Source organism: Monodelphis domestica, chromosome 1 (assembly GCF_027887165.1).
Source record: "Monodelphis domestica isolate mMonDom1 chromosome 1, mMonDom1.pri, whole genome shotgun sequence".
Classification (NCBI taxonomy): domain Eukaryota; kingdom Metazoa; phylum Chordata; class Mammalia; order Didelphimorphia; family Didelphidae; genus Monodelphis; species Monodelphis domestica.
In genome coordinates this window covers 203,265,251-203,291,645 of record NC_077227.1, presented here as the reverse complement: position 1 = coordinate 203,291,645, position 26,395 = coordinate 203,265,251, and the positions used below count along the sequence as shown (strand labels likewise).

Genomic DNA, 26,395 nt, shown 5'->3' with positions numbered 1-26,395 from the left:
ATCCAGCTGGTGGGGGTCATTGAGAGCTTTCCCCCCCCCCCCAAGAGAAGCATTTCTATTCCTGAGCAGGGAGAGAGAGGGAGGGAGAGACAGAGAGGAGAGGAGAGGAGAGGAGAGGAGAGGGAGCAATCACATTGTAGAACAAACATCAGTCCCAGACTGACCAAGCTCAGAAGCCTCTCTCCCCTATGCTTGTGTCTGCTAACCTCTGGCCTTACACAAGATCACCCAGCTGTTAGAAGCATGAGTCTAAACCCATCTTTGAATAGTCCTGCATCAATAACTCTAGGTTGGATGAGGGCAAATCTGGCATTCTCCTTTTCACCCTGGCAGGGCATCTGCAGCCTGTATCAACACCTTTTTTCTGGTCTAGAAGCTTCAAAAACAAAAAAATAAAACCTAACAACAATAAACCATTTGATTTCTTCCTCTGTCCTTCTAGATTTGTGAATTCTCCTGGGACTGATCAGGTGGAGGGAATCCCAAGCTACCTAGAGGAGCCCAGCAGCATCCACCAGAGATATAAAAATTGTCTTTGCCATAGGAGGATCAAATGAAATCTCATAAATAAAAAGTTATAAATTGTGAAATTCCATTTCACCAAAGGCCCTGAGGAAGGACAGGGACAGGCACAAGGCCTAAGTTTGGGGTCAACATTGAGGGATACTGGGGATAAGGCAACTCAGGGTCACTGGGAGGCAAGGAGGTCAGAACCAACCACCTCTTTTCCTCTTCTTTAAAAAAAAATGTAATTTATTTCAAAACCCTTACCTTCTATTTTAGAATTGATACTAAGTATCAGCTCCAAAGCAGAAGTTGGGGAATGGCTAGGCAATTAGGGTTAAGTGATTTGCCCAGGGTCACACAGCTGGGAACTATACAAAGCTAGATTTGAACCTAGCACCTCCAGGGTCTACTCTCCTCCATGTCACAGGTTTATATCTGTCATTTTCAAAGGTTTTTAATCCTCTAAAGGTTTAAATCCTAAAATTCAAATAGCGCAGGTATTATCACCCCCATTTTATAGGAGAAGAATCTGAGGTTTAGAGAAATAGAGTGACTTGTCCTTGGTCAGCAGGCCTGGCACTGGGGTCCAAGTCTTTTGAGGTCATGATTTGGGAGAGTTCGCCGGATTTCTCAAGAATTAGCCAGAAGCAAAACAGAGAAGAGAGGAGGAGGAGGAAGAAGAAAGAGAAGGAGAAGAAGGATGAGGAGGAAGGGAAGAATAAACAGAAATAAGACCACTTGTACAGTCGATAGCATGTTGCTTGCCTTCTCAATGGGTGGAAGAGGAGCTGGAGGGAGGAGAGAATTTGGAACTCAAAATGTAAAAAAAAAGAATATTTTTTAAAATGTCATTAGCCAGAGGAAACAGGGCTCCAACCCCTGACACCCTTTCCCTCTCCACATTCAATTCTTTTTTCTCTTTCCCTCCTCTCTCGGTTCTTCTCTCCCCTCCGCCCCTCAGGGCTTCATCATGGGCCACGCCCCTTTGAGATATCGGGGGCGGGACTTCTGGCTAAGCGTCATCTCTCCGCGCCGCTGTTGCCACCCTCAGGTGGATGGGTCGGATGGTCCGGGAGGTTGAGGGAGGTGGAGGGTCCTCTCCGTAACTTCATTCCCTTGGGATCTAGACCAGAGGGTGACCGCGGCGGGTGCTATGGTGGCTTGAGGCCGGGTAAGGGTACTATGGGCCCCGGCTTTGTGTTTGTTCTTCCCGGGGGAACCTGGAGGATGGGCCGGGGTCGGGGCCGCTGCTGGGTGGGCTCCTTGGAGACGGCGGGCCGGGCCGGGCTGCGGGCCTTGGGAGTGACCCGGGGCTCTGTGGTTGGGGGCGGCGGCTCGCCCCTCACCCGTCCTTGCCCTCGCCCTGCAGGTGCAGCATGTCTAGACCAGGGGTCCTGGGCGGCGCTCGCTCCGGGCTTGGACTGGTGCTCGGGGCCGCCGCAGGCCTTGGGCTCCTCTGCGCCTTCTACATCCACCGGAGGAAACGGACCCAGGGCCATGGCGGGAACTGGAACACGTCCAACTCCCTGGGCTACACCCGCACCCCGGAGCCTCACCGCCAGGGTAGGCGCACCCCACCCCACCCCGGGCACTGCCCCATGCTTCACCCCCGAGAGCATTTAGCCTTTGGAGCTGGCCACCTGTTGAGGTTCCTCCGTTGTCACCTAGGGTCAGGCACGGCCATCTGGCCGAGGGAGGACTGGAGGTCCTGATTGTTTGACTTGCTTGGGAAGAGCCTTGAAAAGTTTATTCGGTGTTCCAAGAGCAGAGCTAAACCTGGTTCCGTAGCTTTATTTTTTATTTTATTTTAAATTATCTATTTTTAGCATTCATTTAAACATTTTTTGAGTTCAGAATACTCTTCCTTCTCCCCTCCCCACGTGTTAAGAAGACAAGAAATGTGATAATAAAAATGCGAAATTATGCAAAACATTTCCTTATCAGTCATGTTGCCCCCCCCCCCCAAAAAAAACCCGAGAGAAATAAAGTGAAAAAATTTATGCTTCAATCGGCATTTAGACTCCATCAGTTCTTTCTCTGGAGGGGGGGGATACAGTTTTCATCTTTCTCTAGTTTTAAGCCTAAAAAAGTGGCCATATTTATTGGACTCCTGTATTTGTGAAGTGCTTTCTGTTTATCGGCCCCTGATCTGAGTGGGGTCATGGAAAGGGATTCGTGGATTTGTTCCCATTGTACAAGTATAAATAAGAGGCCAAGAAAGGAAGTGTGGGGAGGGGTTGATACAATTGTTTGTATCATGTTTGATGATTTAGATTGAACCTAGCATACCTTTTGTGTAACATACTGTTAGTAGCCAGAGTAATGCCAGTTGCTGGTCCCATGATTTTTAATCCCTTGGTCAAAGCCTCTGGTGTACTTTGCCTGCTTCCTCCTTCAGGTGGGAAAAGGTGAGGAGTCACTTTTAATCTTCTTTTCCTCATAACCCTGCAAAAGTAGGAAGGTGATAAAAAGATTACATAGTTTTTACTGTTGGCTTTGGCAACAAGTATTATGGTGTTTCAGGTTCCTGTTAGATGCTGTGTAGGTGTATGTTAAAGGAGAAGGAAAGCTCAGAAAAAGGAAGAGTGGGCTTTGTAGGTATTAAAGCCAATCCTGATTAAAATTTATCAGAGAATGTTAGTGCTGAATGAGACTTTGGGGATCACTAATCCAACTTTCTTTATGAATGAGGCTTTTAAGGCCCAGAGAGTTTGTGACTTTCTTGAAGTCACATAGCTAGTTTAGTGGCAGAGCTGGTCCTAGACAGGTATTCTGTGATTTTTCTACTACATAATGCTGCTTCTCTATTTAAGGCAAATTAAAGTTTTACCAAGCATTTTATTTTCTTACTAATCTTGTTTTGAGGTTTGATAGATTAGCCCAATTTGCAGACAGAGTAACTAAGGGCAGTGTGTTTTAGAGGAGATAATATTAGCCTTGGAGTCAGCATACTTGTGTTGGAATCCTCACTCATTAGCTGCGTGGTCCTACACAAGTTACTTCTCTCCAAGATCCTAGTTTTCTCATAAAAAAAGCATTTATTATAAAAGCTTGGGACTGGTCTAGATTATTTAATAAGGTACCTTTCAATTCTTATGAACTTCCTACGGTTTTTCTGGAAGTCAGTTACATTTTAGACATTAGAACTAGTTTTTTACATGGTTCTTTGATGAAGTTTAAGAAATTCTCTGCTCTGATTGACTTTGGAACCCTGGCATGTAAGTGCAAGAACTCTGCCCTCAATTGCTTGCTTTTCATTGTCAGCAAATTAGTTCCCTGTGGGGTAACCAGCTTTTATGTTTTTTATAGAACCCAAAAGCTTGGGATGCTCTTCCCTCTGCTGGGGTTTGAGGGTATTACATTACAAGACAGGTTCATTCTGTTCACTTAGCAAAGAGTCAGGGCAGATAAAGTACAAATAGCTCCCTCTTGACACTAATTAGTTAAGTTTTCAGAGCACTTTATATCCTGTTACTAGGGAAAGGTGTCAGACCTTATTAACAGTACCAGATCTGTTTTAGGTGAATCAAGTGGGGAAAAGTTTTAGAAGCCCCCAGAGTATGATCTTACATTTGGTAGCAGGTTATTACAGAGTGGTACGCTTAGACTTACTATAGGCATTTTGAAACAACAGCCTGTGGTCTGCCATTAGGAGGGCTGTTTCTGTGCTATAGTTTGGGGAACTGTGGTTGATAGCCAAGGTATCTTTGTCACCCAACATTCCTGAGCACTACTGAGCATATTGTGTAACCTATAAGCTTCCTAGATCGCTAGTAATGCAGGGTTTATTTCTAGCTGTGTTTTGCCTTGCCATACTGGTTTCTTTCCTGTTCTAGCATCTGGCACCCCAGCAGTCAGGGCAATACATTTACTCATCCAAGTGTGTGTTAAGTAGTTTGGAATTTGCATCAACCTCTATTGTAATCCAGAAGTTAATTTTGTGGGCTCTGTGAAAGCATCTTAACCCATAGGGTTGGCAAGGGATCTCTTCAGTGCATCTTTTTTTCTGTAGCTGTCTCTTTTCTCTTTGGCTGTTTGGCCTCTTTGGAAGTGAGAAGGGTTAGGGCTTTTGCTTTTTTTGGCTAAGAAATTTGGTTCTCATTATACAAAGTGGTGGTGAGAATTTGCACCCTCATGTAGCCTCCTCCTACTCATAGGAGATAAACTAGACTTTTAGATTTGAAGAGGACCAGAGATGGTATGATACTAGAGATCTACAGGACATGTTATTGGTACTCTAAGAAAATATTTTTTTCTTGCAAAACACTTGTCAGGTCATCAGGATACTTGATTCTTTTTGACATTTTTTTAATTTGGTCAATTTCAAACATTATTCCTTGGTTACAAAAATCATTTTCTATTCCCCCCTCCCTTCCCCCCCACCCCTCCCATAGTTGACGCGCAATTCCACTGGGTATTACATGTGTCCTTGATCAGAACCCATTTCCATGTTGTTGGTATTTGCACTAGGATGTTCATTTAGAGTCTATATACCAAATCTCATCTCCCTCAACCCATGTATTCTAGCAGTTGTTTTTCTTTGGTGTTTTTACTCCCACAGGTTTTCCTCTGGATATGGATAGTATTCTTTCTCCTTATATCCCTCTGGGTTGTTCAGGATCAATGCATTACCAATAATGGAGAAGTCCATTACATTCTATTGTACCACAGTGTATCCCTCTCTGTGTACAATGTTCTCCTGGTTCTGCTCCTTTTGCTCTGCATCACTTCCTGGAAGTTGTTCCAGTAGGGTACTTGATTCTTGTATGGATCTATCTCATTACTATTAGAGATACAAGACAATTGTTAGGCCGAAGACCAATGGTTTATTGGAGCAAAGTTATCTTACTTGGGCAAGAAAATATGAAGGCCTTCTTGTGCCATTCCAAACTGTAAACTTTATCTTCTATTTCCCATGCTTTAGTGATGCTCTTGCGGGCAGCACCAGGGGAGGCTGGAGATGCTATGTCTATTCCCAGCATGCCAAGGGAGAAGCAAGAGGAGGTGCTGGATCGCCTGGACTTTGTGTTGAGCAGCCTTACTGAACTTCGGCATGAGGTGGAAGAACTGAGAAATAGTCTTCGGGGTCTTGCTGGAGAGATTGTGGGGGAGGTCAAGTGAGTACTGGATGGCTGACATCGCCAGGCAGCTTCTTTAGCTTTTGTTGCCTGTGCTAGGTCATGTTTTTTTTTTCTTTTCTTTTTCTCAAAGAACTTCTAATCCAGGATTAGAGTAGCACTCTGGGTTGAGCATTTGGGGACCTAAGTTTTTTTTGTTTTTTTTTTTTAAACCAGTTGATCTGTTTACATCAAATCCCAAATGGGCATTTAGCAAAACTCCCACTCCACTTACCAACCCAGGATAGTCCATGTAAGCTTGGAGTCATTAGAATAGACTACTCTTGAGGAAAAGGGAGCATTTGAATTTATTCTCTTATAAGCATAGGTTTTTGGGACAGGCCTTTAGTGTATTTTGATTGTTCTCTTCTCTCATTCTCCAAGAGTGGGTAGAATAAAGGTGGGTGGGATCCAGAATGGCTCCTACTTTGCAGGTCTCAAATGGAAGAAAACCAAAGAGTGACTCGGAGGAGAAGGTTTCCATTCAACAGGGAAAGAAGTGATTCCACTGCATCCAGCTCCATCTACTTCACTGCAAACTCTGGAACAGCTCTTACAGAAGGAGAGAGCGAGGGAGGGTGAGTCATGTGCTCCTAGACATAGTTAGGAGAGTCCATGGCACCCTAGTTGTGGTCTGCTGACAGTTTTAGTCACAAATCAGAGTTTTTAGGGACCATGCAAGGTTACTTTTGGCAGGGATGAGGGAACAAATTTTATTGATGCTTTCCTAAAAACCTTGTCATCACTTCCCAGGGACTCCTCTCCTCATTTTTATCCTCATCAATACCTCCCTTGTTACCAAAAAAAAAACCCCAAAACCAATTACTTGGGGCAGCTATGTGGCTCAGTGGGTTGAGAACCAGGCCTAGAGATGGGGGAGGGTGGGGTATAGTGTCCTGGGTTCAAATATGGCCTCAGACACTTCCTAATTGTGTGGCCCTAGACAAGTTACTTATCCCCCCTTATCTGCCTTCTGCCTTGGAGTCAATATACAATATTGATTCTAAGACAGAAAATAAAGGTAAAAAATAGTTAGGCAAAACAAACTACCAAATTGACCATTTCTGAAAATGTGTTCTAGTTCTTATTCTGCATGCCTCTACCTAAAGGTGACTGACATACTTTACAATCTTCTGAAGTTATGATTGATCATTGAATTGATCTGAATTTTGAAGTCTTTAAGTGTTTTTCCTTTACATTATTGTGGTCATGGTTTAATTTTTTCTCCTAGTTTTTCCTTTGTTCACATACAAATCTTCCCAAATTTCTATGAATTCTTCCTATTCATAATTTCCTATGGTGCCACAATATCACAGGTTAACTTTTTATAATACCATACATGTGTCCCTTTCTCTGAGTCAAAATTTCTTCCCATAGAAAACTTCACTATGTTACCTTAACACTTTGTAGTGACAGAAAATTATTCCTTTGGGATCTGGAGCAGTAGTACCTATTCTTATGTTTCATTGAGCCAAATTATAGGCAATACAGTGTACTGGGAAATGGCAGAGGGGCTAACAACTCTTTCTCCCAACTCATTTAAGGCTTTAAAAAAACAACAAACCAACAAACCATCATGTGGTTTGTACAGCTAGGTGTCACAGTGGATAGAGTATGAGATTTGGAGTCAGGAAGATCTGATTCTGCCTTAGACTCTGGGCAAGCCTCATAACCTCTTTCAGGCTCCATTCCCTCATCTGTAATTGGAAATAATAGTACCTACTTCACAGAGTTGTTGTGAGGATCAAATTAAGATTACATATAAAGCACTTTACAACTCTTAAAGCATTTTAAAACCTTAAATGGATAATGAAGGTGATAATGGTATGGATGCTTTAGTCCTAAAGGTCAGGCCTGAATTTTGTGTCATGAAAAACCTTGAAGGTTTTTAAGCCTTAATTAGATGATGATGGTGTGGACACTTAAGTCCTCAGGGCCAGTTCTAAATTTTGTGTCCTCTTTTCTTAGATTTGATGTGGTTAATAGTAGAATCTGTCTTTGGTTCCTGCCAAATCTGGCAGTCGCATTGGCCTACATTTAGTCTTCGAACTAACAGCCTCTTTTTTTTTGTGGCCTTTAATGATCTAAATTAAATTATGTTATGAACTTAATATTAAACATAAGTATAACCAGTTAGAATTGCTTTGTAACTATTTACATTTAGATGAATTCTGATCCATAAATTATTATAAGATTTTAGTCACTCCAGGATTTTTATTGTTCATTCTCATTCATATAATATTTTTAAAAAAATTTGAACTTAAAGCACCAAATAAACATTTCCATATGCAGTGTAGAATAGGAAAAAAGAAAGGTACATGAGATTGTAAATCCCTTATGTACAGTTTGCTTTTCTTTTAAAATAATAAATTTAACATGTAACTTTCAAAGCTGTCCTGTTTGTGATTCTTTCTAATCTTCTGTTCTCTTCTGTACATTAAAAAAAATACTTCAATGGCTCTGTTTTTCTTCGTTATGAATCATTCTCTCCATAATTCCTCTCTTTTTCTCTCACCCTTCCCCAATCCAACATAAATTGGAAAAATAAGAAAAACAAAACTTCCGTAACAAGTATGCAGTCAAGCAAAAAACAAAACAAAACTTCCTACTTTGGTTATCTGAAAATGTCAGTAACGTTTGTTAAGCACCTACTAAGAGCCAGGCACTGTGCCAAATGTCAGGGATACAGAGAAAGACAGAAAACAATTCATGCCTTCAAGGAGTCCACAGACTTAATGAAATGTATATGGATAGCATTTTTCATTATCTTATCTTTTGGAATCTCAGTCATTGCATTAAAGTTCTTAAGTTTTGTTTTTTAAACCCCTACCTTCTGTCTTAGAACTGATGTTAAAAAAATTGGGCACCAGTTAAAAAGTTTTGTCAAGAAATTAGGAAAAAGTAAAATGCAAATTAAACAGGTCACTAGACTTTGGTCTTTTTCTTTTCTTTCTTCTTCTCTTCCTTTCTTTTTAAAAAACCCTGACCTTACATCTTAGAATCAATTCTGTTTATTGGTTCTAAGGCAGAAAAGTGGTTAGGGCTTGGCAGTGGGGATTAAGTGACTTGCCCAAGGCTACACAGCTAGTAAGTATCTGAGGTCATATTTGAACCCAGGACCTCCCATCTCCAGGTCTGCATTTCTGTCCACTGAGCCACTTTGCTGCCTCCAACTTTAGTCTTTCTTACCCATTCTCTTGTTCGACTCTATCACTAGAATTCATGGCTTCTTTCTAGTTTCTCCTTCTGGAGCCTACATGGGTAAGAAAAAGGCTTGTGGGGAGTAAATCTCAGCAGTCTCATCTAGGTAATTATGATGGAGGCCACTGCTCTTTGAGGAGTTCAAGAAACTTTTATCTATAAAAAAGCATGTTTTCAATGTCCTGGGTTCCATTTGTTGGGAGCAGACTGATAGACAAAAGAGACAACAGGAAGATGCCAGCTTTCCTTTTCCCCCTTTAATGTCATACTAATGTTGGTATTTGGGGTAATTTTTTTAAAGTCTTCTGAAACACTTTTAGTGGCTTGAGTTGCCATTGTCTTGGCAGACCCCTGTCATTTTCTATTTGTTGCCATGATTGATTTAGCAAAACTTGTGACTGTGCCCTGAATGTCTAGAGAGGCAGTCCTTCTTGCTTTGGTTGTTTGCCTAATACATCTAGATCATAAGATGCTACATGTTAGAAAATTAGTTTCTCTCCAGCACAGGCAGTAGATTAGAAAGAGCATTGGATTTAGAAATGGAAACAGGTTTGAATTATGCCTCTATTACTATGTAACTTTAACTTTAGGCAAGTCACTTAACCTTTCTACATTTCCACATCTGAAAAATGGGAACATGCCTATACTACCTCTCTCACAGGGTTGTTGTACTAAAGTAATTTTATAAACTACAAAATAACGTACAAATGGTATTCTTAATTTTTATGTCAAATAAAATCTTGCCAATAAAGATTAAAAACCTCTGGTGGACAATAGTAATGTATGTTGTAATTTCTAAACTGCTTAGGATACATAAGTGTTTTGGTGAGAAAGGAGGCTTGATTATTTGGGAGTTTTGGTTTTATAAGAGCATTCTCTTATAACAGTGAACTACATGGAAATGTTTTGCATGATAATACCTGCATGACCCAGATTAAGTTGCTTACCATCTCTGGGAAGGAGGAGGGAGACAATGTAGATCTTATAACTTAAGAAAACTTATATGGAAAATTGTTTTTACATGTAATTGGTAAGATAAAATAGCTTTAAAAAAGGAGGAAGGAGGTTTAATGAGAGTGGAGCTGGACTATGATGATAGGGAAAACTTACAGATACAAATGAGAAGTTAGGTCCTAGAATTGAGTCATTTGGGAATTAACAATCAAAGGTTGTTGATTCCAGGTAGGCAGAGTTAGCAGAGGACCCTGACTGGCTGTTGAAAAACAGTCTTTTTCTTCCAGTATCAAAAATGTTAAGTGGCACAAAGTTGGATGATCAGAGGACTGGTTCCAAGAAACACTCTTCATGAGTAATATGAGACTGGGATAGCAGAGCCAGAGGGCCCATGTTGTGCATTTTGTTGACAATTGGAACCATGCCAAAAAAACACAGCTCTGCCAAGAGTTCAGAAAATGGAACTTGGAGCACCTAATGATGATTGTAAAAAGCTTTACAAATAATTGCTTATTCTAAAGTCAATAAAAGTCAAAGTGGTTTACAAATTAGAATTATAGGAGAAAGACGACGAAAGGCCAAGGACATATTTACAGTCGCCTATCCTTGGTGGCTGTCCAGGTGAGTTAACTGGTGTACCCTGTGGTAGTAAATTTACCCCCAGGGAGTAGATTGGCAGAAGTCCTTCTATTGAGGGAAAATGTGGCTCTCTTGGAATTAGTTTGAATTGTCAGCAAGATGGCTGACCCTTTGGCTTATAGAATAAATTGGTCATTTGAAGCTAGTGTGGCTTGATTTTTGGCCTGATATCCAGGGCAGTGGTCAGAAAGTGCTTCCACTAGTTGATGTACTTGGGCTGAAAGGGAGACTCTGGTGAGCAATTTCTTTCTTGGGATAGACCACAAACTTATGAATGACTTTGAACAATGAGAACCAAGGGAAGGTCCTTTGATATTATACATCATTTTTCCCACAAAGGGAATTGAGAGGATTTATTTGGATTGTCTTAATCCTTCAAAAATGAACTCTTGTTGGTTCTAGAAATGATCAGGAAGGTAAGAGAGAGGTAGGCTTACCCAGTGGTGGACAGTAAGTGCATATTCATGGGCACTGCTTAAGTCCTTCTGTCTATTGAAATTCTTCAATGCACAACTCAGATTTCATATTTTCCATGAAGTCTTCCCAGATGGTTCCAGTGTGAAGTGCTCTCCTGCCTTTGAATTTTGTAGCACTTTATATTGCTCTTATGACATTAGCCATATTCTGATTCTTATAAGTATCACTTCCATATCGTGGTTGTGAGGAGTCAGTACCCACCCCCACAATCTGGAAAATGTGCAGAAAATGTTTTGGCCTTCCCTTACCAGAAAAGAAGTCTGAATTTTTTCTTTTTCTTTTATGGGATGTTTATAGTACCTCATATGTATTTGAATTACTAAACTTTTTAAGATCACTTTACATTTCTAGCCGTTTTGTATCATCTGTTGGCTTTCACTTTTTTCACAAAGGTTAATTTTTTATTTGTTTTAACTTTAAGAAATTGTGTATATTTATGGTATTAAAAGCTAAAACATGTTGATATCATACAATATTATGCATTTATTTTATGCATTTCTGAGTTTCGAAACATTTTCTGTGTTGTCTGTTGGCCTTGGCCTGTCATCTGTGACTTCTGCAAAACTCCCCCATTTAATTTCTTATGCCAACCCAGGATATTATTGAAATGAGATGGGGAAAGTTATGATGTGGAAGGATACCTGTATTTAGTTATTTTTGTACTTAGATTATCTCTCCTAATATGTTGAAAGCTTCTTGAGGGCAGGAACTGTGACTTCATCATCTATCACTGGCAATGCTATATAGCATCCAGCATGTAGTAGATTACTTTTTTAAAAAATTTTAAACCATCACCTTTTGTCTTAGAATCAGTAGCAAATATTGATTTCAAGTCAGAAGAGCAGGAAGGGCCAGGCAATGGGGGTTAAATGACTTGCCCAGGGCCACACAGCTAGGAAATGTCTGAGCTGGATTTGAACCCAGGACCTCCCAACTCCAGGTTTAGCTTTCTATCCACTGAGCCAGCCTAGTTTCCCCTACACAGTTGATTCTTGATAATTATCTGTTAAGTGAATTGTTTTCTGTTGCTCATGGTTCTTTAGTCTGCAGAACATGAATTTTAGGAGCTTTCATCACAAAGCAAATTATGGAGACAGGACACTACACCCAGAAAGTATTTTAATTTCCACAGCTCTGCTGTGACTAGTGAGACACTCCAGATTATTCTGCTTTGTCCCAAAAAGTTCCCTTTATTTCCCAGGTAGTTACAGAAGCTTAAAGAAGAGGGTAGATATAGGAGGGAATGAAGGAAGGCCTTTTGTGTAAAACCTTATTGTACATTCAATCAAGGGCCCAAGAGGTGTCATAAAAGACTCGACTGATGCTGAGTGTACAGTGACAGTGACAGTGGCCTGTATGTAGTATCTATCAGAGACATAGAATTGTTCCAAGAACACCAGTACTGTTCTTGGTTTGCAGGTGCACCTAGAGATTGGTGGCAGCTGTTTGCTTTGCTGCTGTCTGTAAAATTTCTCTTTTCAAAACCATAGTATTTCTGACAAAAGCCTTTTGAGTTTCTCAAACTGCTTTTACTCATATATAAACCTAGGCTGGTCTGGGCTCTCAATTCTAGCTTTGAAAGGAACTGAATAGTCTTAGGTCTCTGGCATTGTTGGGACCTTAAGGCTTTTCTTGACTTCTCGTTTTCCTGAATTCTTGTTTTTTTGGATGTGGTATGTCCCAGAAGCCACTGTTTTCAAAATGAGCAGGGACCATAATGGATCGTAGCATTCCATGACTTCCTGAATTTGAGAAAGTCAGCTTCTGGGCCAAGGTTGTTGAGATTCTGTTCGTGGCTATGACTCCCTTCCCTGAGCACATGAGGAAACATGAACTTATATGCATCAGCTGGGTGGCCCCATCTTGTCGCTGGGAGATGCAGTCTCTAGGCCAAGCAGAAAGTTTATTGTCTTAGTGACTATAGACTCCAGGCCTGCATGTACCTAGTTTATAAGGTGACAATTATGGAAGCAGTTGAACAAACCTAACTACTGGGAGGGGTCTCAGAGTAATAGCTAATAGCGTTTACATAGTGCTTTCTTTTATATTTATGTAGCCAGTCACCTCCACAGGGAAAGGACGGGTACATTTTCTCCTGCCTATTTAAAACTCGGTCACCTATTCCCTTGCCCACCAAGGTGTTAATTTTAGAGACATATCTGCCTCTGATCTGCTGAATAAGGTGTTAGCACCCCTGAGGACAGTGTATTCTCAGTGGGTTGTTTCCTGTATCCAATCAGTTGTCAAGGCCTATAATTTTTACATCTCCTAAATCCTCCTCTTCCTCCTCTCTGATACTGCCACCACCCTGGTGCAGGTCTTCATTGTCTCATGACTGGACTATCGATGCTGACTGATCTCTTGCCTCAAACCTCTCCCCACTCCAGGCCACCTTCTCAGCTGTCAAACCGATCTTCACAAAGCACGGATCTTATGTGTCAGCCCACCATCCAGTAAACTGCGGTGGCTCTCTATTACCTCTAGGATTAAATGTTAAATGTTGGGCTTTTAAACCTGATCCCTTCCTACTGTTTACGTCCTCCTTCCATTTTACTCCTCCTAAGTACCCTGCAGTGTAGTGATACTGGCCCCCTTGTTGTTCTGTGCACATGGTGCTCCACCTCCCTACTCTGGGCCTTTTTATTGGCTGCCCTCTAGACCTGGAACTCTTGACTCTCATCTCTACTTCCCAGCTTTCCTTAGGTCTCGGCCAAAGGGCAACTTTCTGCAAGAAGCCTTTCCCAGTCCTCCTTAATTTTCAGGTCTTCCCTCTGAAATGACCCCCAGTTTATCCTATATAATATATCTATTAAAAAAAAAACACAACCTTTTACTTTCTTAGAATCAATACTAAGCATCAGTTTCAGGACAGAAGAGGAGTCAGGGCTAGGCAGTTAGGGTTAAGTGACTTACCCAGGGTCACACAACTAAGAAGTGTTTGAAGCAAGACTTGAACCCAGGTCCTTCCAACTTCAGGCCTGACTTTCCATCTCCTGAGCCACCTGGTTGTCCTAATCCTGTACATGTCTAGCTATGTGTATGTGGCCTTTCCCATTAGACTGGGAACCCTTTCAGAGAAGGGACTTTTTTTTCCCCCCAGACTTGGCACATGCTTGGCACATAGTGGGCATTTTAGTACTTATTGACTGACTCTTCAGCAGTGTTAGACATGGGATACAATGACTGCCCCTTTGGGGCACCCATGTCAGTGGGACCTAGGGTGTCTGCCTGAGGGACATTGTCTAAAATGATTTCTACCCAAGGTACACGACAGCCAATGCAGAGTCGGATTATGACTGGGAGACAGAAAAGGAAAGTGAGGAGGAGGAGGACGAAGTGAGCTGTGAGACGGTGAAGACAGGACGGCGGGACTCTGAGGATGAGGATTCCCCACAGCTGCCAGTGGACTCTGCGGGTGGAGAGGATCTAGTTCTGCTGCTGCGGCAGGCCGATGAGCTGCACCAGGGCAACAAGCAGAGCAAGCAGGAGGGCTTCCAGCGGCTCCTCAACAACAAGCTGGTGGTAATGGTCCCTCCCTTCCCCATCCTCTCTGGCCGCTACCTCAGAGGGGCTGTGATGGAGCGCAGCCAGGCATGGGTAGTTCAGAAGGTGAGGTGTCCCCACATCAAGTGTGAGTCACAGTCAGAAATCCACTCCCAAGTGGGCTGAGCCGTTTGTGGTGGGGATTGAGGTGGTGTGGGGACACACATGACACTGATGTTCCCTCCCCCTGGAGCCTGCCCATCCTTTTTCATCTTAGTTTTCAGAAAGAACAGAAGATTCTTGCATCTTCAAGTCTGGCACATACTTGGTGCCTGAGGAAGCAGCTTTTTTTTTTTAAACCCTTGCCTTCTGTTTTAGAATCAGTACTAAGGATCTCGTCAAATACAGATGAATAGTAAGGTTTAAGTGACTTGCCCAGGATCACACAGCTAGGAAGTATCTGAGGCCAGATTTGAACCCAAGACCTCTTCTCTCCAGACCTGGTGCTCTAAAGGTCCACTGTCCTACCCCAGTAGCCCTTGGAAACAGTATTTTTTTTTTAAACCCTCACTGTCCATCTTGGAATCAATACTGTGTATTGGTTCCAAGGCAGAAGAGTGGTAAGGGCTAGGCAATGGGGGTCAAGTGACTTGCCCAGGGTCACACAGCTGGGACGTGGCTGAGGCCGGATTTGAACCTAGGACCTCCCGTCTCTAGGCCTGGTTCTCAATCCACTGAGCCACCCAGCTGTCCCCAGCTATAGAAACAGTTCTTTTAAAAAAAGCCCCAAACTGAAAACAGGTAAAGAAGAAAAAAATAAGTGAAAGGTTTCCACCATTCAGCAGATGGAAAAAATTATTTAAAAAAAACCTGGCATGCTTCTTTTGCCCTTAGTTCTCTGCTCCTTCCTGTGCCCTCTCCAACCTCAGCACCTAGAGTCCAAGCTTCAGCCTTCTTGCTCCATTTGAAGAAAGATTGAAATAATAGCTAAAGAGGACATTCTGAATCATTTTCCCTACCTGTTCAGAGTAGAGTAATGAAACCAAAACCCTCCATAAGAATACCAGGCTAAAATGCCACCTTGGTGCCTGGCATGGTCTTGGTTTCCCTACCTCTGCCTTAGGCCTGGGACCTGCAGCACTGGGCCTCTGGAGGCTGTTCCCTGCTCATTTCCCATCCCACCGTGCAGCATTACACGTTGGGAAAGACAGAGCTTCCATATTGGGTGGGGGAGTGAGGATCGGAACTGACCCTAGTTAAAAGCGTCCTCCATTTCATTAGCCCTGCCTGGGTTTGACGTCCTCTTCCAGGGATCTCTGGGGAGAAAATGTCCTCCTTGTAGGGTACTACCTAGACCCTGTTCAGTGTCATTTCTACCTCTCACCTGTTGAGGATGGTCCCGTTGGCTAAGGGTTGTTGTGACAGGCGTGGCGGCGCTGCGGCCTCGTTTCTCACCCCACCATAAGCGTCTTGTGGCTGCTGGAGCAGGGGATCCCTGGCCCAGGACGCCGCTCGAGGACTGCTTTCAACTCTTCTGTTCCATTCACAGTATGGAAATCGGCAAGACTTTCTGTGGCGCCTGGCCCGGGCCTACAGCGACATGTGTGATCTCTCCGAGGGGACAAATGAGAAAAAGTCGTACGCCCAGAGTGGTGAGAGCTTGCTTGGCTGTGGAGGGAAAGAAGGCTGGCCTTGGGGGGGTGCTCAGAGCCCGAAGACTTCTAGTCTAGGAGAGAAACGAAGCCCAGAGCAGCTATAACTCGCTCAGGGTCACACCAGTAAAGCAGGGGCAAGGCCCAACTGCAGGCCAGGCCTTCTGAGCCTATATCCAGTGAGCTTTTTGGCCCAGAGCACTGCCAGCAAGCACACTCATGGCGCAGCACGGCTGGCACCCACAGGGGCTCTCAGGATCTCAGGGAGCACGAGGTCAGCAGAGTTCTGTCTTGGCTACTGGCCTGAGGCAGATCACTTGGCTGCTTCAGACCCTGCTTTCTGTCCATGAGATGTTGGCAGTGCCTTGTGGCAGGTACAGAGTAGTTGTCTTCAGGATCTGCATGTGGCACACATGAGCCTAACATTTCTGGAATACTGTTCTAGAAACAAATTTGACTCTCCTATCATCATAAGCTTAGAGTTGGAGTGGGCCTTATGGATGGAGTTCTACCCCCTCAGTTTACAGCTGCAGAGCCAGCATTCGAACTCGGGTCCTTTGAGTCCATATTTAATGTTCTTTTCCCCATACTGTTGCTTCTTCTATCCTTATATGTCTCCTGTCAAGTCCCTTCCTAGTCTTTAAATTCCACCTTAATGTTGTAAAATTCCAACTAAATGGAATCTGAACATGTTCCAGTGTTACCTCTTTTTTTTTTTAAACCTTTTCCTTCCATCTTAGAATTAATCCTGTGTACTGGTTCCAGAGCAAAAGAGTGGTACAGGCTAGGCAATGGGGGTTAAGTGACTTGGCCAGGGTTACACAGCTAAGTGTCTGAGGTCAGATTTGAACCCAGGATCCCTCATGTGTCTGGGCCTGGCTCTCAATCCACTGAACCACCCAACTGCCTCACTTTTTTTTTAACTTTTCTTTTTTATTTCTATGATTCTGGAGCTGAGTTAGAGAGACACAAGCATAGGTCATGAGGCTGTTGTTGTCACGCCTCTGTTTTTGAACAGAATGATGTCTTAACTTGCACATGAATTGGATTTAAGGGAGGCAGAGTTGCAGGAAGAATTTCTTCAGAATCTTGTCCAGTGGCAAGACGAGTCAAGACTGATGATGGTCAATGATGCAGTGGATGATCTTAGCTTCTTCAATGCCTAACCAAGCTCTAAGCAATTCACAGTGCTTGCTTTAGTCACCTCTGTGGCCAATGGAATGTTTTCATCTGCCTTCTCTTCTTTTTTTTTTTTAAGGGTTTAAAAAATTGTTTTATTTATTTATTTTTTTATATTTTATTTGATCATTTCCAAGCATTATTCGTTAAAGACATAGATCATTTTCTTTTCCTCCCCCCCCACCCCCCATAGCCGACGCGTAAGTCCACTGGGCATTACATGTTTTCTTGATTTGAACCCATTGCTTTGTTGATAATATTTGCATTAGAGTGTTCATTTAGAGTCTCTCCTCTGTCATGTCCCCTCAACAACTGCCTCACTTTTACCTCTATTAATAACACTTTTCCTGATTCCTCCCACCCCCACCCTGCCTCTTACTTTTTGTATCTCTCCTCCCCACTGACTTATGACACGAGAGAATTTGCTCACTAATGCACTTTAGGTTCATGTTTTATAGTTATCGGATCTGTTGTTAATTATATGTTTCTAGTGGACTGTGACCTCTGTAATGGTTCTTATCTAAACTATATCCGGTCAATGTCCAAAGTGGGAGTGTGATAGATATCTGTTTCAAATTCACTTTAAACTATATAAAATGCTTTCCTCACAATGTCGTGAGGAATAGCAGTTAGTGCAAGCATTGTCCCATTTTTACAGGAGTGAGGAAAGTGACTCTCCTTAGACCAGGAACACTCACGGAGCCCCTCTGGTATCTCAGTGGTGGCACTAAAGCTGGAAATGGACCTTTGGGGCCATCCGATCCAGTTCCTTGTTTTACAGATGGGGAAACTGAGGCTGGGGAGGATTAAGTGATTGCCCACAGTTACACAATAAGTGTCTGAAGCAGGATTTGAACTTGGGGCTTCCTGCACTACTCATTCCGCTGCCTCAACTCTGGAATTGGTAGACTTGCCAGAAGGTAGCCCTGAGAAGGGATAAGAAGATGTTTTCTTAGTACAGTATAAGGAAAAGCATTCTAACAATTTAACTCATCTCAGAGTAGAACTGGTTGCTTTAAGTGATAGTAAATTCAGCTGGACTGGGGAGAAGGCGGCCCAGGTCTTCAAACAAGGGCCCAGTGACTTTGCTAAGGACGTTGTGGAGGGATTCAAGTTTAGTGTGGGTTAGGTGATCTCTTCACCTCTTTGAACCCATGAGGTCTGTAGTTCTGTGTTGCTGCCTCCGTGCGCCCAGTAATCAGAGTTGTGGGTTACTCCTTGCACAGTGGTCACTCTCAACACCAGCCATTTGTGAGGTTGCTCTAAATCCTGGGATGTTATGCTATCTTGCCTTTAGACAGGCCTCTGCTTGCGTGGTAGGAAGAAAATGTCTCCTGGGTGTCGGTCTTTGAAAATATAGGTCCATGTTGCAGGGCGACATTTGGAACATTATTTCTTTTATTTTTAAACCCTTTCTCTTGGTATGTATGCTAGCGTTTGGGGGGTTACGTGACTTGCCCAGGAACAAACAGCTAGGAAGTGTCTGAGGACACATTCAAACTCAGGCCCTCCAAATGGAGTACTCTCTCCATTGTGCTACCCAGCTGCCCCTTGACCTGCCACTTCTTAACTGGCTCCACTTGGGTATTGAAAAATAAGGATTAGAGCACAAAGCCTTCCTGCCCTGCTCTTTTTGAAGAGGGCTCTGGTGGGCTTTGGTGGGAAAGAACCCTTTTCCAAGTATTGTTACCTTCTGGCATTATCTTTGATCTTTTAGGAAAAGAAGAAGCAGAGGCCGCCCTGGAGAAAGGGGACGACAGCGCCGAGTCTCACCAGTGGTAAGTGGCCGCCTGTGGGTCTCCAGGGGGAGGCTTTAGGGATCCAGCTCAGCCAGCTTTCCCTGCATTCTGGAAGGCACTCTCACTTCTTTTCTTGGCAATGCCCAGAGGCATTAGGAGAGCTCTTCTTTAGCCTCCTCTTTGGCCCCTTGTGAAACCAGAAGGATCTGCTTTATTGGAGCAAGGCTGTTTGTGCAGGATGGTGCCCGGAGATGAGATCCCAAAACCCAGCACAGTATAGATGAGGGTCAGTGGGGTGGGCAGGGCAAGCATGGCCACTGGCTGAACTGCTTTGGCTAAGCTACAGTGAGAGGCCTGGAGTCCAGGGAGCAGTCTTGGCTGATGGACTTTGCCTTTTGCTCAGCTTGGGTGGGAACATCTGTCCATGAACTTAGGACACAGTGAACAATACTGCCAAATCTGATGGTTAGACGAGATAGATTCTTTTATTGGCATTAAAAAAAAGAGAGAGAGAGAGAGAAATTAGCCCTGTTTGTGACCTCATGAGGCAAAACCCTCGTGGTTGTTCCAGGGCAGAGCTAAGTCAGAAATTCACTGTCCTGGGAGTTCTGGGCCAGAGTTCCTAGTTTCAGTGAAAATGTTCTTGTTGCTTCTTTTTGTTTCTTGCTTTTTCCTCTCCTCCATCCCTTGGGCTGTCTGCGTGTCTGGGAGGGGGACAGAGGAGGACAGGATTTGACCAGTTCTTGGTGAACTTCTTGTTTAGCTTTTGCTTCTTGGGAACCAGGCCCTTTGGCCTGCTTGTTCTTTTTTCCATGAGGAGAGCAGGTTTGCAGGCTGTCTTTGCACAGCTGCTCCCAGTAAGCACTGGCAATATAGTAAGGACTGGTTAGTATCTTTTCTCTGATCAAACTGGCCTTCTTACTGGTCCTCACACATAAATACACTATCCCAGGGTCTTTGCATTTGCACAAGCCATATATCCTTTCTGCTAGGAACGTACCCATCCTTAGTGCACCCATCTTAGAATCCCAGGATTCCTTTGAAGCTCAGTTCAGGCATCACCTTCAGTTAAGACCTTTCCTGATCCTTCCTTTCATAAGACTTTTCCATGCCTTATGGTGGAACTCTTTCTAGATTTTGTACTTTTGGGGACAGCTAAGTACTTCAATGGATTGAGAGCCAGGCCTAGAGATGGGAGGTCCTGGTTTCAAATCTAACCTCAGACACTTTAGCTGTGTGACCAAGTTTCACTTAACCCCAACTGCCTAGCCTACTGCCTACTGCTCTTCTGCTATGGAACTAAGACTTTGTGTTGATTCTAAGACAAAAGATAAGGGCTAAAAAAAAAAAAGATCTTGTACTTTTTTCCTGAGTTTTATAACATTTGGTTGGTTTCTCCCTGTGTAGTTTCTGAAATCATACTTGAGCTACTAACTTGAAACCCTGCTAATCATCTTAAATATTTCTTAGAAATTCTGTCCATCATCCGTTCTATCTGTCTGTGTTATCTATACATATACATGCTTATGTCACAATCTATGCAGACATGTACATGTGTGTACATCTTAAATATATGGTAGAGCTTTTTTTCATGAGAGTCAACAGACATAACCATTCCCACATACCCAGGTTAGAAAACGAAGATTGCAGATGAAACTGCATCTATATATAGGGTGTCAGCAAAGTCTTAGTGTGGCATTAAGCTTAGCGCCTTATGTTCACTTTACCATGCTATCTAATGGTACCCACATTGCCCTGTTCATAGTCAGTGTCTCCTAAACTTGCTTCTTTCTCCTGTGTGTTTGTTAAAAACTGTTGTGAGAATACTCTTATTTCTTTTTTCTACATCGCTGTTACTATCCCTGGCCTTCCTGCCCTCCATAAAAGCCCTCTTATAAAAAATAAGCATAGTTGCATTAAAACAAAGTTATGTGGAATTGGCCAAAGCTGAAGATTTATGTCTCACTCAGCCCCTGAAGTCATCAACTCTCAAAGTGTGCAGGAGTCATGATTGATCACTGCATTGATAAATCCTTTTCCTTTCAGGATTTTGACCAGTTTATCAGTGGTCCTCCTCGCTCTGCTCCCATCATTCCGCATCAGTTTGTAGAAGCCCTCCCAGATTTCTCTGAAACTGTCCCTTTAATTTCTTAGAGAAAATAATATTCTGCTAATATTCTTATTATACAGTTTGTTCAGCCATTCCCCACTCGACGGCACCTACTTTATATACATATTTACCTTCTGTCTCAGGCCCTTTGGGGTCTAGTGACTGCTGAATCAAAGGCTATATTTCCAGTTGAGAGGTTTTTTGAGTTGGTTCTGACTTTTCAACAAAATTCTCAAGGGCAGAGGATTTGTAGTTTGGGACAGAGGAGCTGCAGGGGCTCTCAGAGAGCCAGGGAGCAAGGCCTAGAAAACCCTGCTGGCCCTTTGGATGGAGATGTCTCCTTTGGATCTAAGCTTGGCCTCAGATCCTGAGTTCACTGTTGTCTCCTTGGTAGGTATGCTGTGCTGTGTGGCCAGCTGGCTGAGCATGAAGGCATTCAGAGGCGTATCCAAAGTGGCTATATCTTCAAGGTGAGAAGTAGCTCCTCTGTCCCTTTCTGGGACTGGCACCTAAGGGAGGCCTTGGCTGCCTTCCTGCTTCTTCATATGTCTGCCCTGATTCCTCAGAGCAGCCCCCTTTTTTCTGCTGATTTCCCCTGGGTTCCTGGGTTTGGCCCCTTCGGATCTCATTTGTAGCTGCTTTTTTCCTCCCCAGGATCATGTGGACAGAGCTATTGCCCTCCAGCCAGACAATCCCAAGTCTCACTTCCTCCTTGGGAGGTGGTGCTACCAGGTGAGCCCCATCCTCATGTCTTCAGTCACCTCAGGAAGCCGTATCTTGGGTCAGTCGAGGAACCCAGGAGTCTGTAGAATGGTGACAAGAATGGAATGAATGAAAGCATTGGCTGCATACTTAGCGTAATGATCATAAGGGGGTAACAAGTGCATGTCTGAGCTTGCAGTGGGGTGGGGATTTTAATATTTCTTTCGGCTCTAACCGTCCTCTCCCTGCCTAGCTCAGTTTTAATTTTCTGTTTTGGTGGCAGGTATCTCATCTGACCTGGCTAGAGAAAAAGACTGCTGGAGCCCTGTTTGAGAGCCCTCCCAGTGCTACGGTCCATGATGCTCTCCAGAGCTTTCTGAAGGTATCACAGAAGGGGAAGAGGTCAGAGGGAGAGAGCAAAAAGGCTGGTAGCAGGTGTGAAAGATTCCACCAAAATGCAGGAAATGCCTGGCTTTGTTCTGGCCTGGTGGCTTCTGAGGGGTTTGGGGAGGGATCCCAAGGCTTCCCTGGTGTCATGGAGATTTGACTTGAAGCTGTCTTCTGGAGGGCCAAATCCACCCTGCTATTTACCCATCTGTCTCTCCTCTTAAGGCAGAAGAACTGAGTCCTGGGTTTTCCAAAGCTGGAAGGGTCTACATCTCCAAGGTATGTGTATGCTTAAAAATATATTTGGTGCCTTTTGCCTTTACATGACACTAACTAGGGGGGACCTTTCCTTATAACCAAATAGTTAAGCACAGCACAGCTCCTCTTGAAGTGCCCCCCAGCCCCCCAGCCACATATGTGATTCCCTGCCCTAATAGGAGCTTCCTCTACCATTAGGTCGGTCTGTCATTTTCACTTCTCTATCAGTTCATGACTCAGATTTCAGCACTTCCTGTTAGTAATCTTTTCATTTATGTTGTCGTCATATATTTTGTTCTTTTGGTTCTGCTTATTTTATTGTATCAGTTGTTTTTTCTCTTAACCTTACCTTCTGTCCAGTATTGATTCCTAGGCAGAAGAGCAGTAAGGGCTAACAATGGAGGTTAAGTGACTTGCCTAGGGCTATGCAGTCATATTTGAACCCAGGACCTCCAATCCCTAGGCCTGGCTCTCTAGTTCCTGAGCCACCTAGCTGCCTCCTCTAAGATTATAGACTGGAATTGCTGTTCCACATTCCATTGATCCAAAAAGCATCTTTTGATCCAAAGCATCATTGATCCAAAGATGCTTGGCCAAGGCCCAGTGGCTCCCACACTCCCTTTTAATACCAAACTCTGGGGTTTGGCATTAAAAGCTCCCACTGTGGCCTCTTCCTGCCCTTTTCAGCCTCACTATGTACATTGCAGTCTGGCTGAGTCCTCTTGTCCCCCCTCCCTCCGTCTCCTGACTGGCTGCTCCCGCCTTGCCTCTGCTGGGAGCTCAGTTTCCCTTAGGTCTTCGCTTTCCATCCACTTCCCCCAGCTGCTGGCACATTCTCTCCCCAGACTGTTTGGTACTCATTTTCTGTGTTGTATCCGTGTGTTCTTGTTTCCTCTGGTTGAATGTAAGCTCTCTGAGGACTGGGACTCTCATGTTTTGCTTTGTTTCCCCAGCACTTAGTATAGCACCTGGAACATAGCAGGTGCTTTAAAAAAACAAAACCAAAAAATGTTTATCTTTCAACTTAGAAACAATACTGTGTAATTTGTTCTAAGGCAGAAGAGTGGTAAGGGCTAGGCAATGGGACTTAAGTGACTTGCCCAGAGTCACACAGCTGGGAAGTGTCTGAGGCCAGATTTGAACCCAAGACATCCCCTCTCCAGGTCTGGTGCTTCATCTACTAAGCCACTTAACTGCCCTTAGCTATTATTATTAATAATATCCTCAATTTGGAATGAAAAATGATAGTTAAGGGGGCAGCTGGGTAGTTCAGTGGATTGAGAGCCAGGCCTAGAGACGGGAGGTCCTGGGTTCAAATCTGGCCTCAGACACTTCCCAGCTGTGTGACCCCGGGCAAGTCACTTGACCCCCATTGCCTAACCCTTACCACTCTTCTGCCTTGGAACCAATACAGTAGTGATTCCAAGATGGAAGGTAAGGGCTTAAAAAAACAATAGTTAAATTTTTTTTACATGTAATAATTGGGAAATATTTAATGAAATAAAAACCAGTTTAAAAAATTATCTCCTCCATTTTGTATCATGGTAGTATATGTGTAAGGCTTCCTTCCAGCCCCCTGCACACTCATCTTGAAGGATAAACAGACCGCTTGTTTATCTTGTTCCTCACTGCTGAGTATAGACTTAATGGGACGCGTTCAGCTGAACTTTTGACTCGTGCCAGTGGCTGTGGCCTCCGCCTCCCCTTTCCCCTGCTTCCCGTTCCGCCTCCTGGCCTCCCTTAGTGACGATGGCTCCATGTGCTTCTTTCTAGTGCTACAGGGAGCTCGGGAATAATCCTGAAGCCGGCCAGTGGATGAAGTTGGCCCTGGAGCTGCCTGATGTCACCAATGAGGTAGCTACCCAGCTTTCCTTTTTCCGCTGTCTCACAACTGTGCGTTCTAGGCCCTTCATCCAAGGCCCCTAACGTCTCCTGGGCTTCTTCTGCTCAGGCTGGGCCTGGGAAACCATCCTGAGCTCCCAGGAACGCAGATGTCGGGTTTAGTCTGCTCCTCGGGTGAAACTCGGCTTCCGACCTGAACACCATTTTTGTGAGACCTTGAATAAATCTGTTCCTTTCCCCAGGAAGTCCAGTAGCTGCCTCCTTGGTCGTCACCTGCGTACGGGGAAGATAACCATCTAACAGTGTTCTTCGTCCTCAGGCCAAGCGCTGAGATCCCTTTGGCGGGCTGAGAGCATGGTGTGGGAGAGGTGGGGATGGGATGAGCCCACAGTCTGTCTCATTCTTTTCCTCTCCACTTTGACCCTTTTTTTCCTCCCTCCCATTCCACCCTTTAGGACGTTGCCTGCCACAAGGACCTGGAGGAGCTGAGAGTAGCATTGGGAGAATAAGCACATTTCTTGGCATTCATCTGCAGAAGGGTGACACCACGTAGCGTAGCAGGGGAGAGTCCCCTCTTGTGCCTCCTGCTTGGAGTGGAGGCCGAGCAACATTGAGGCTGGGAGAGGAGCTGGCTGCCCCGAGTCCTGTTCAGAGCTGCCACCTCACCATGTCCGTTTGCCTACTGCCCTGCCGTGGTTCATTTACCCCAGTCTTCTCTCCGTACCCTGAAACCAAATGGAAAGGCGCGATGATTTTTCATCAGGTCGAGGCTTCAGATTCTGTGTTATTTTTTAAACTACGAATTATGTGGCTGAGGTTGTGGGGGCAGAAGGAATTACCTGGGACTGAGCACAGGCCTAGTCAGGGCAGTGGCACTGGAAAACCAGTTGCTAGCCAGGGCAGTGGGAAGATGATGGCGCTACTTTTTAGTTGATGGAGAGATAAATGCACTTTATAAAGCCTTGGGAACAAAGTACAGAACTCTTTTCATTGACCAATCCCAACATCATTGTAAATACCCCTAGGATCCCGCCCTGTTTGGTCAGGGTGAAGAGGAAGGGGTATGAGAAAACGAGACATTTCCCTCATCTCACCCCTCATGTGGGCTCAGGCTCTGGGCAGGATCTGGCTTCCTCCCTCTGCTTGGGCCTTGGCACTGTTTCAAAAAGGAGGCAGTGTCATGGATAGGGTACTAATAAAGCTAATGGTGTGGATGGCTGCCTGGCCTGTATTGTGGTACAAAATTGAAATAAATCAGCTTGAGTGGCAGTGAGATCTAGACCATCCTGCCGTCGTCTTCTTTTTGGCACTCAGCCTGCCCTCGAGCTCTCTTTTCCCTTGACACAGCTTGTTTGATGTGCAATTCCCAGGTATGTTTGTTTCAAGTGGCACGAGATCTGGGCAAAGATACGAGTGACGACGACAGGAAGCAGGGGAATTGGTTTGTCGATTTCAGCTTGGTCCCTAGTGTCTTGTCCCTTTCCTTTGACACAGATAATCTCGGGTCTTGTACGTCTTCACCTCTAGAGCCCATTTGGCATTGCTAAGTGCACCGTCCGGACACCAGGGCACATGCTGCATCAGATAAATAAGGTTGGGGCATTGATGTGTAGAACACAAGCTTCTGGGCTTTCCTTCTCAGGAACCAGCTAGAGCTCTGACGAGTGCTGAGGTTTCAAATTAGAAGAAAAATGGAAAAAAAGAAAAAGCTGGGCCTGTAGGGGAGGGTCCCAGCCCAGGGTCGTTTTTCTGAAGTCATGGGCACTCCTGGAACACATTCGTCAGGGGGACCTGAGCAGTACAATCCTTCCCATTATGCATTACGCAGCCTGGCCTAAGTTGGGGAAGAAGCAGTGGACTGAAAGTGCGATAAGGGGATATTCCTAACTGGCTTCTAGGACCACAGATGGGATCATCTTTAGTCTGTTTTTCTTATCTTTAAAACTAGATTCAGAGCCTGCCCTGGGCAGGTCACTTAACTGTCTCTATGGAGAAGCATATGGCCCTGAGCAGACTTCCATCTCTCCAGGGGACCCATCTACCCAGGCAGACTTTCTGCAGGCCATGACTGAGCTAAACCTAGGGATATGAATGGCTGAGCTCAGCCTCATCTACTTGGCTGCACAGTTTAGAGGCATTTTGGGGCAT

General features: G+C 44.2%; 1 protein-coding gene across 2 annotated transcripts; it reads left to right on the top strand.

Moving 5' to 3' along the window:
* The first annotated feature begins 1,479 nt into the window (after positions 1-1,479).
* Positions 1,480-25,526, top strand: RMDN3 (regulator of microtubule dynamics 3). 2 transcript variants are annotated; one of them, XM_001381095.4, is made up of 13 exons: positions 1,480-1,678; positions 1,877-2,070; positions 5,432-5,624; positions 6,059-6,202; positions 14,159-14,417; positions 15,928-16,030; positions 18,927-18,987; positions 21,453-21,528; positions 21,713-21,790; positions 22,044-22,142; positions 22,373-22,426; positions 24,179-24,259; positions 24,703-25,526. In XM_001381095.4, exons 2-13 carry the CDS (start codon positions 1,884-1,886, stop codon positions 24,754-24,756), a joined length of 1,389 nt encoding a protein of 462 aa, XP_001381132.1. In that variant the 5' UTR covers positions 1,480-1,678; positions 1,877-1,883; the 3' UTR covers positions 24,757-25,526. The 2 variants fall into 2 exon arrangements, with proteins under 2 accessions (XP_001381132.1, XP_007480122.1); XM_007480060.3 differs by having other exon boundaries at positions 1,523-1,678; positions 24,179-25,526.
* Positions 25,527-26,395: the final 869 nt, after the last annotated feature.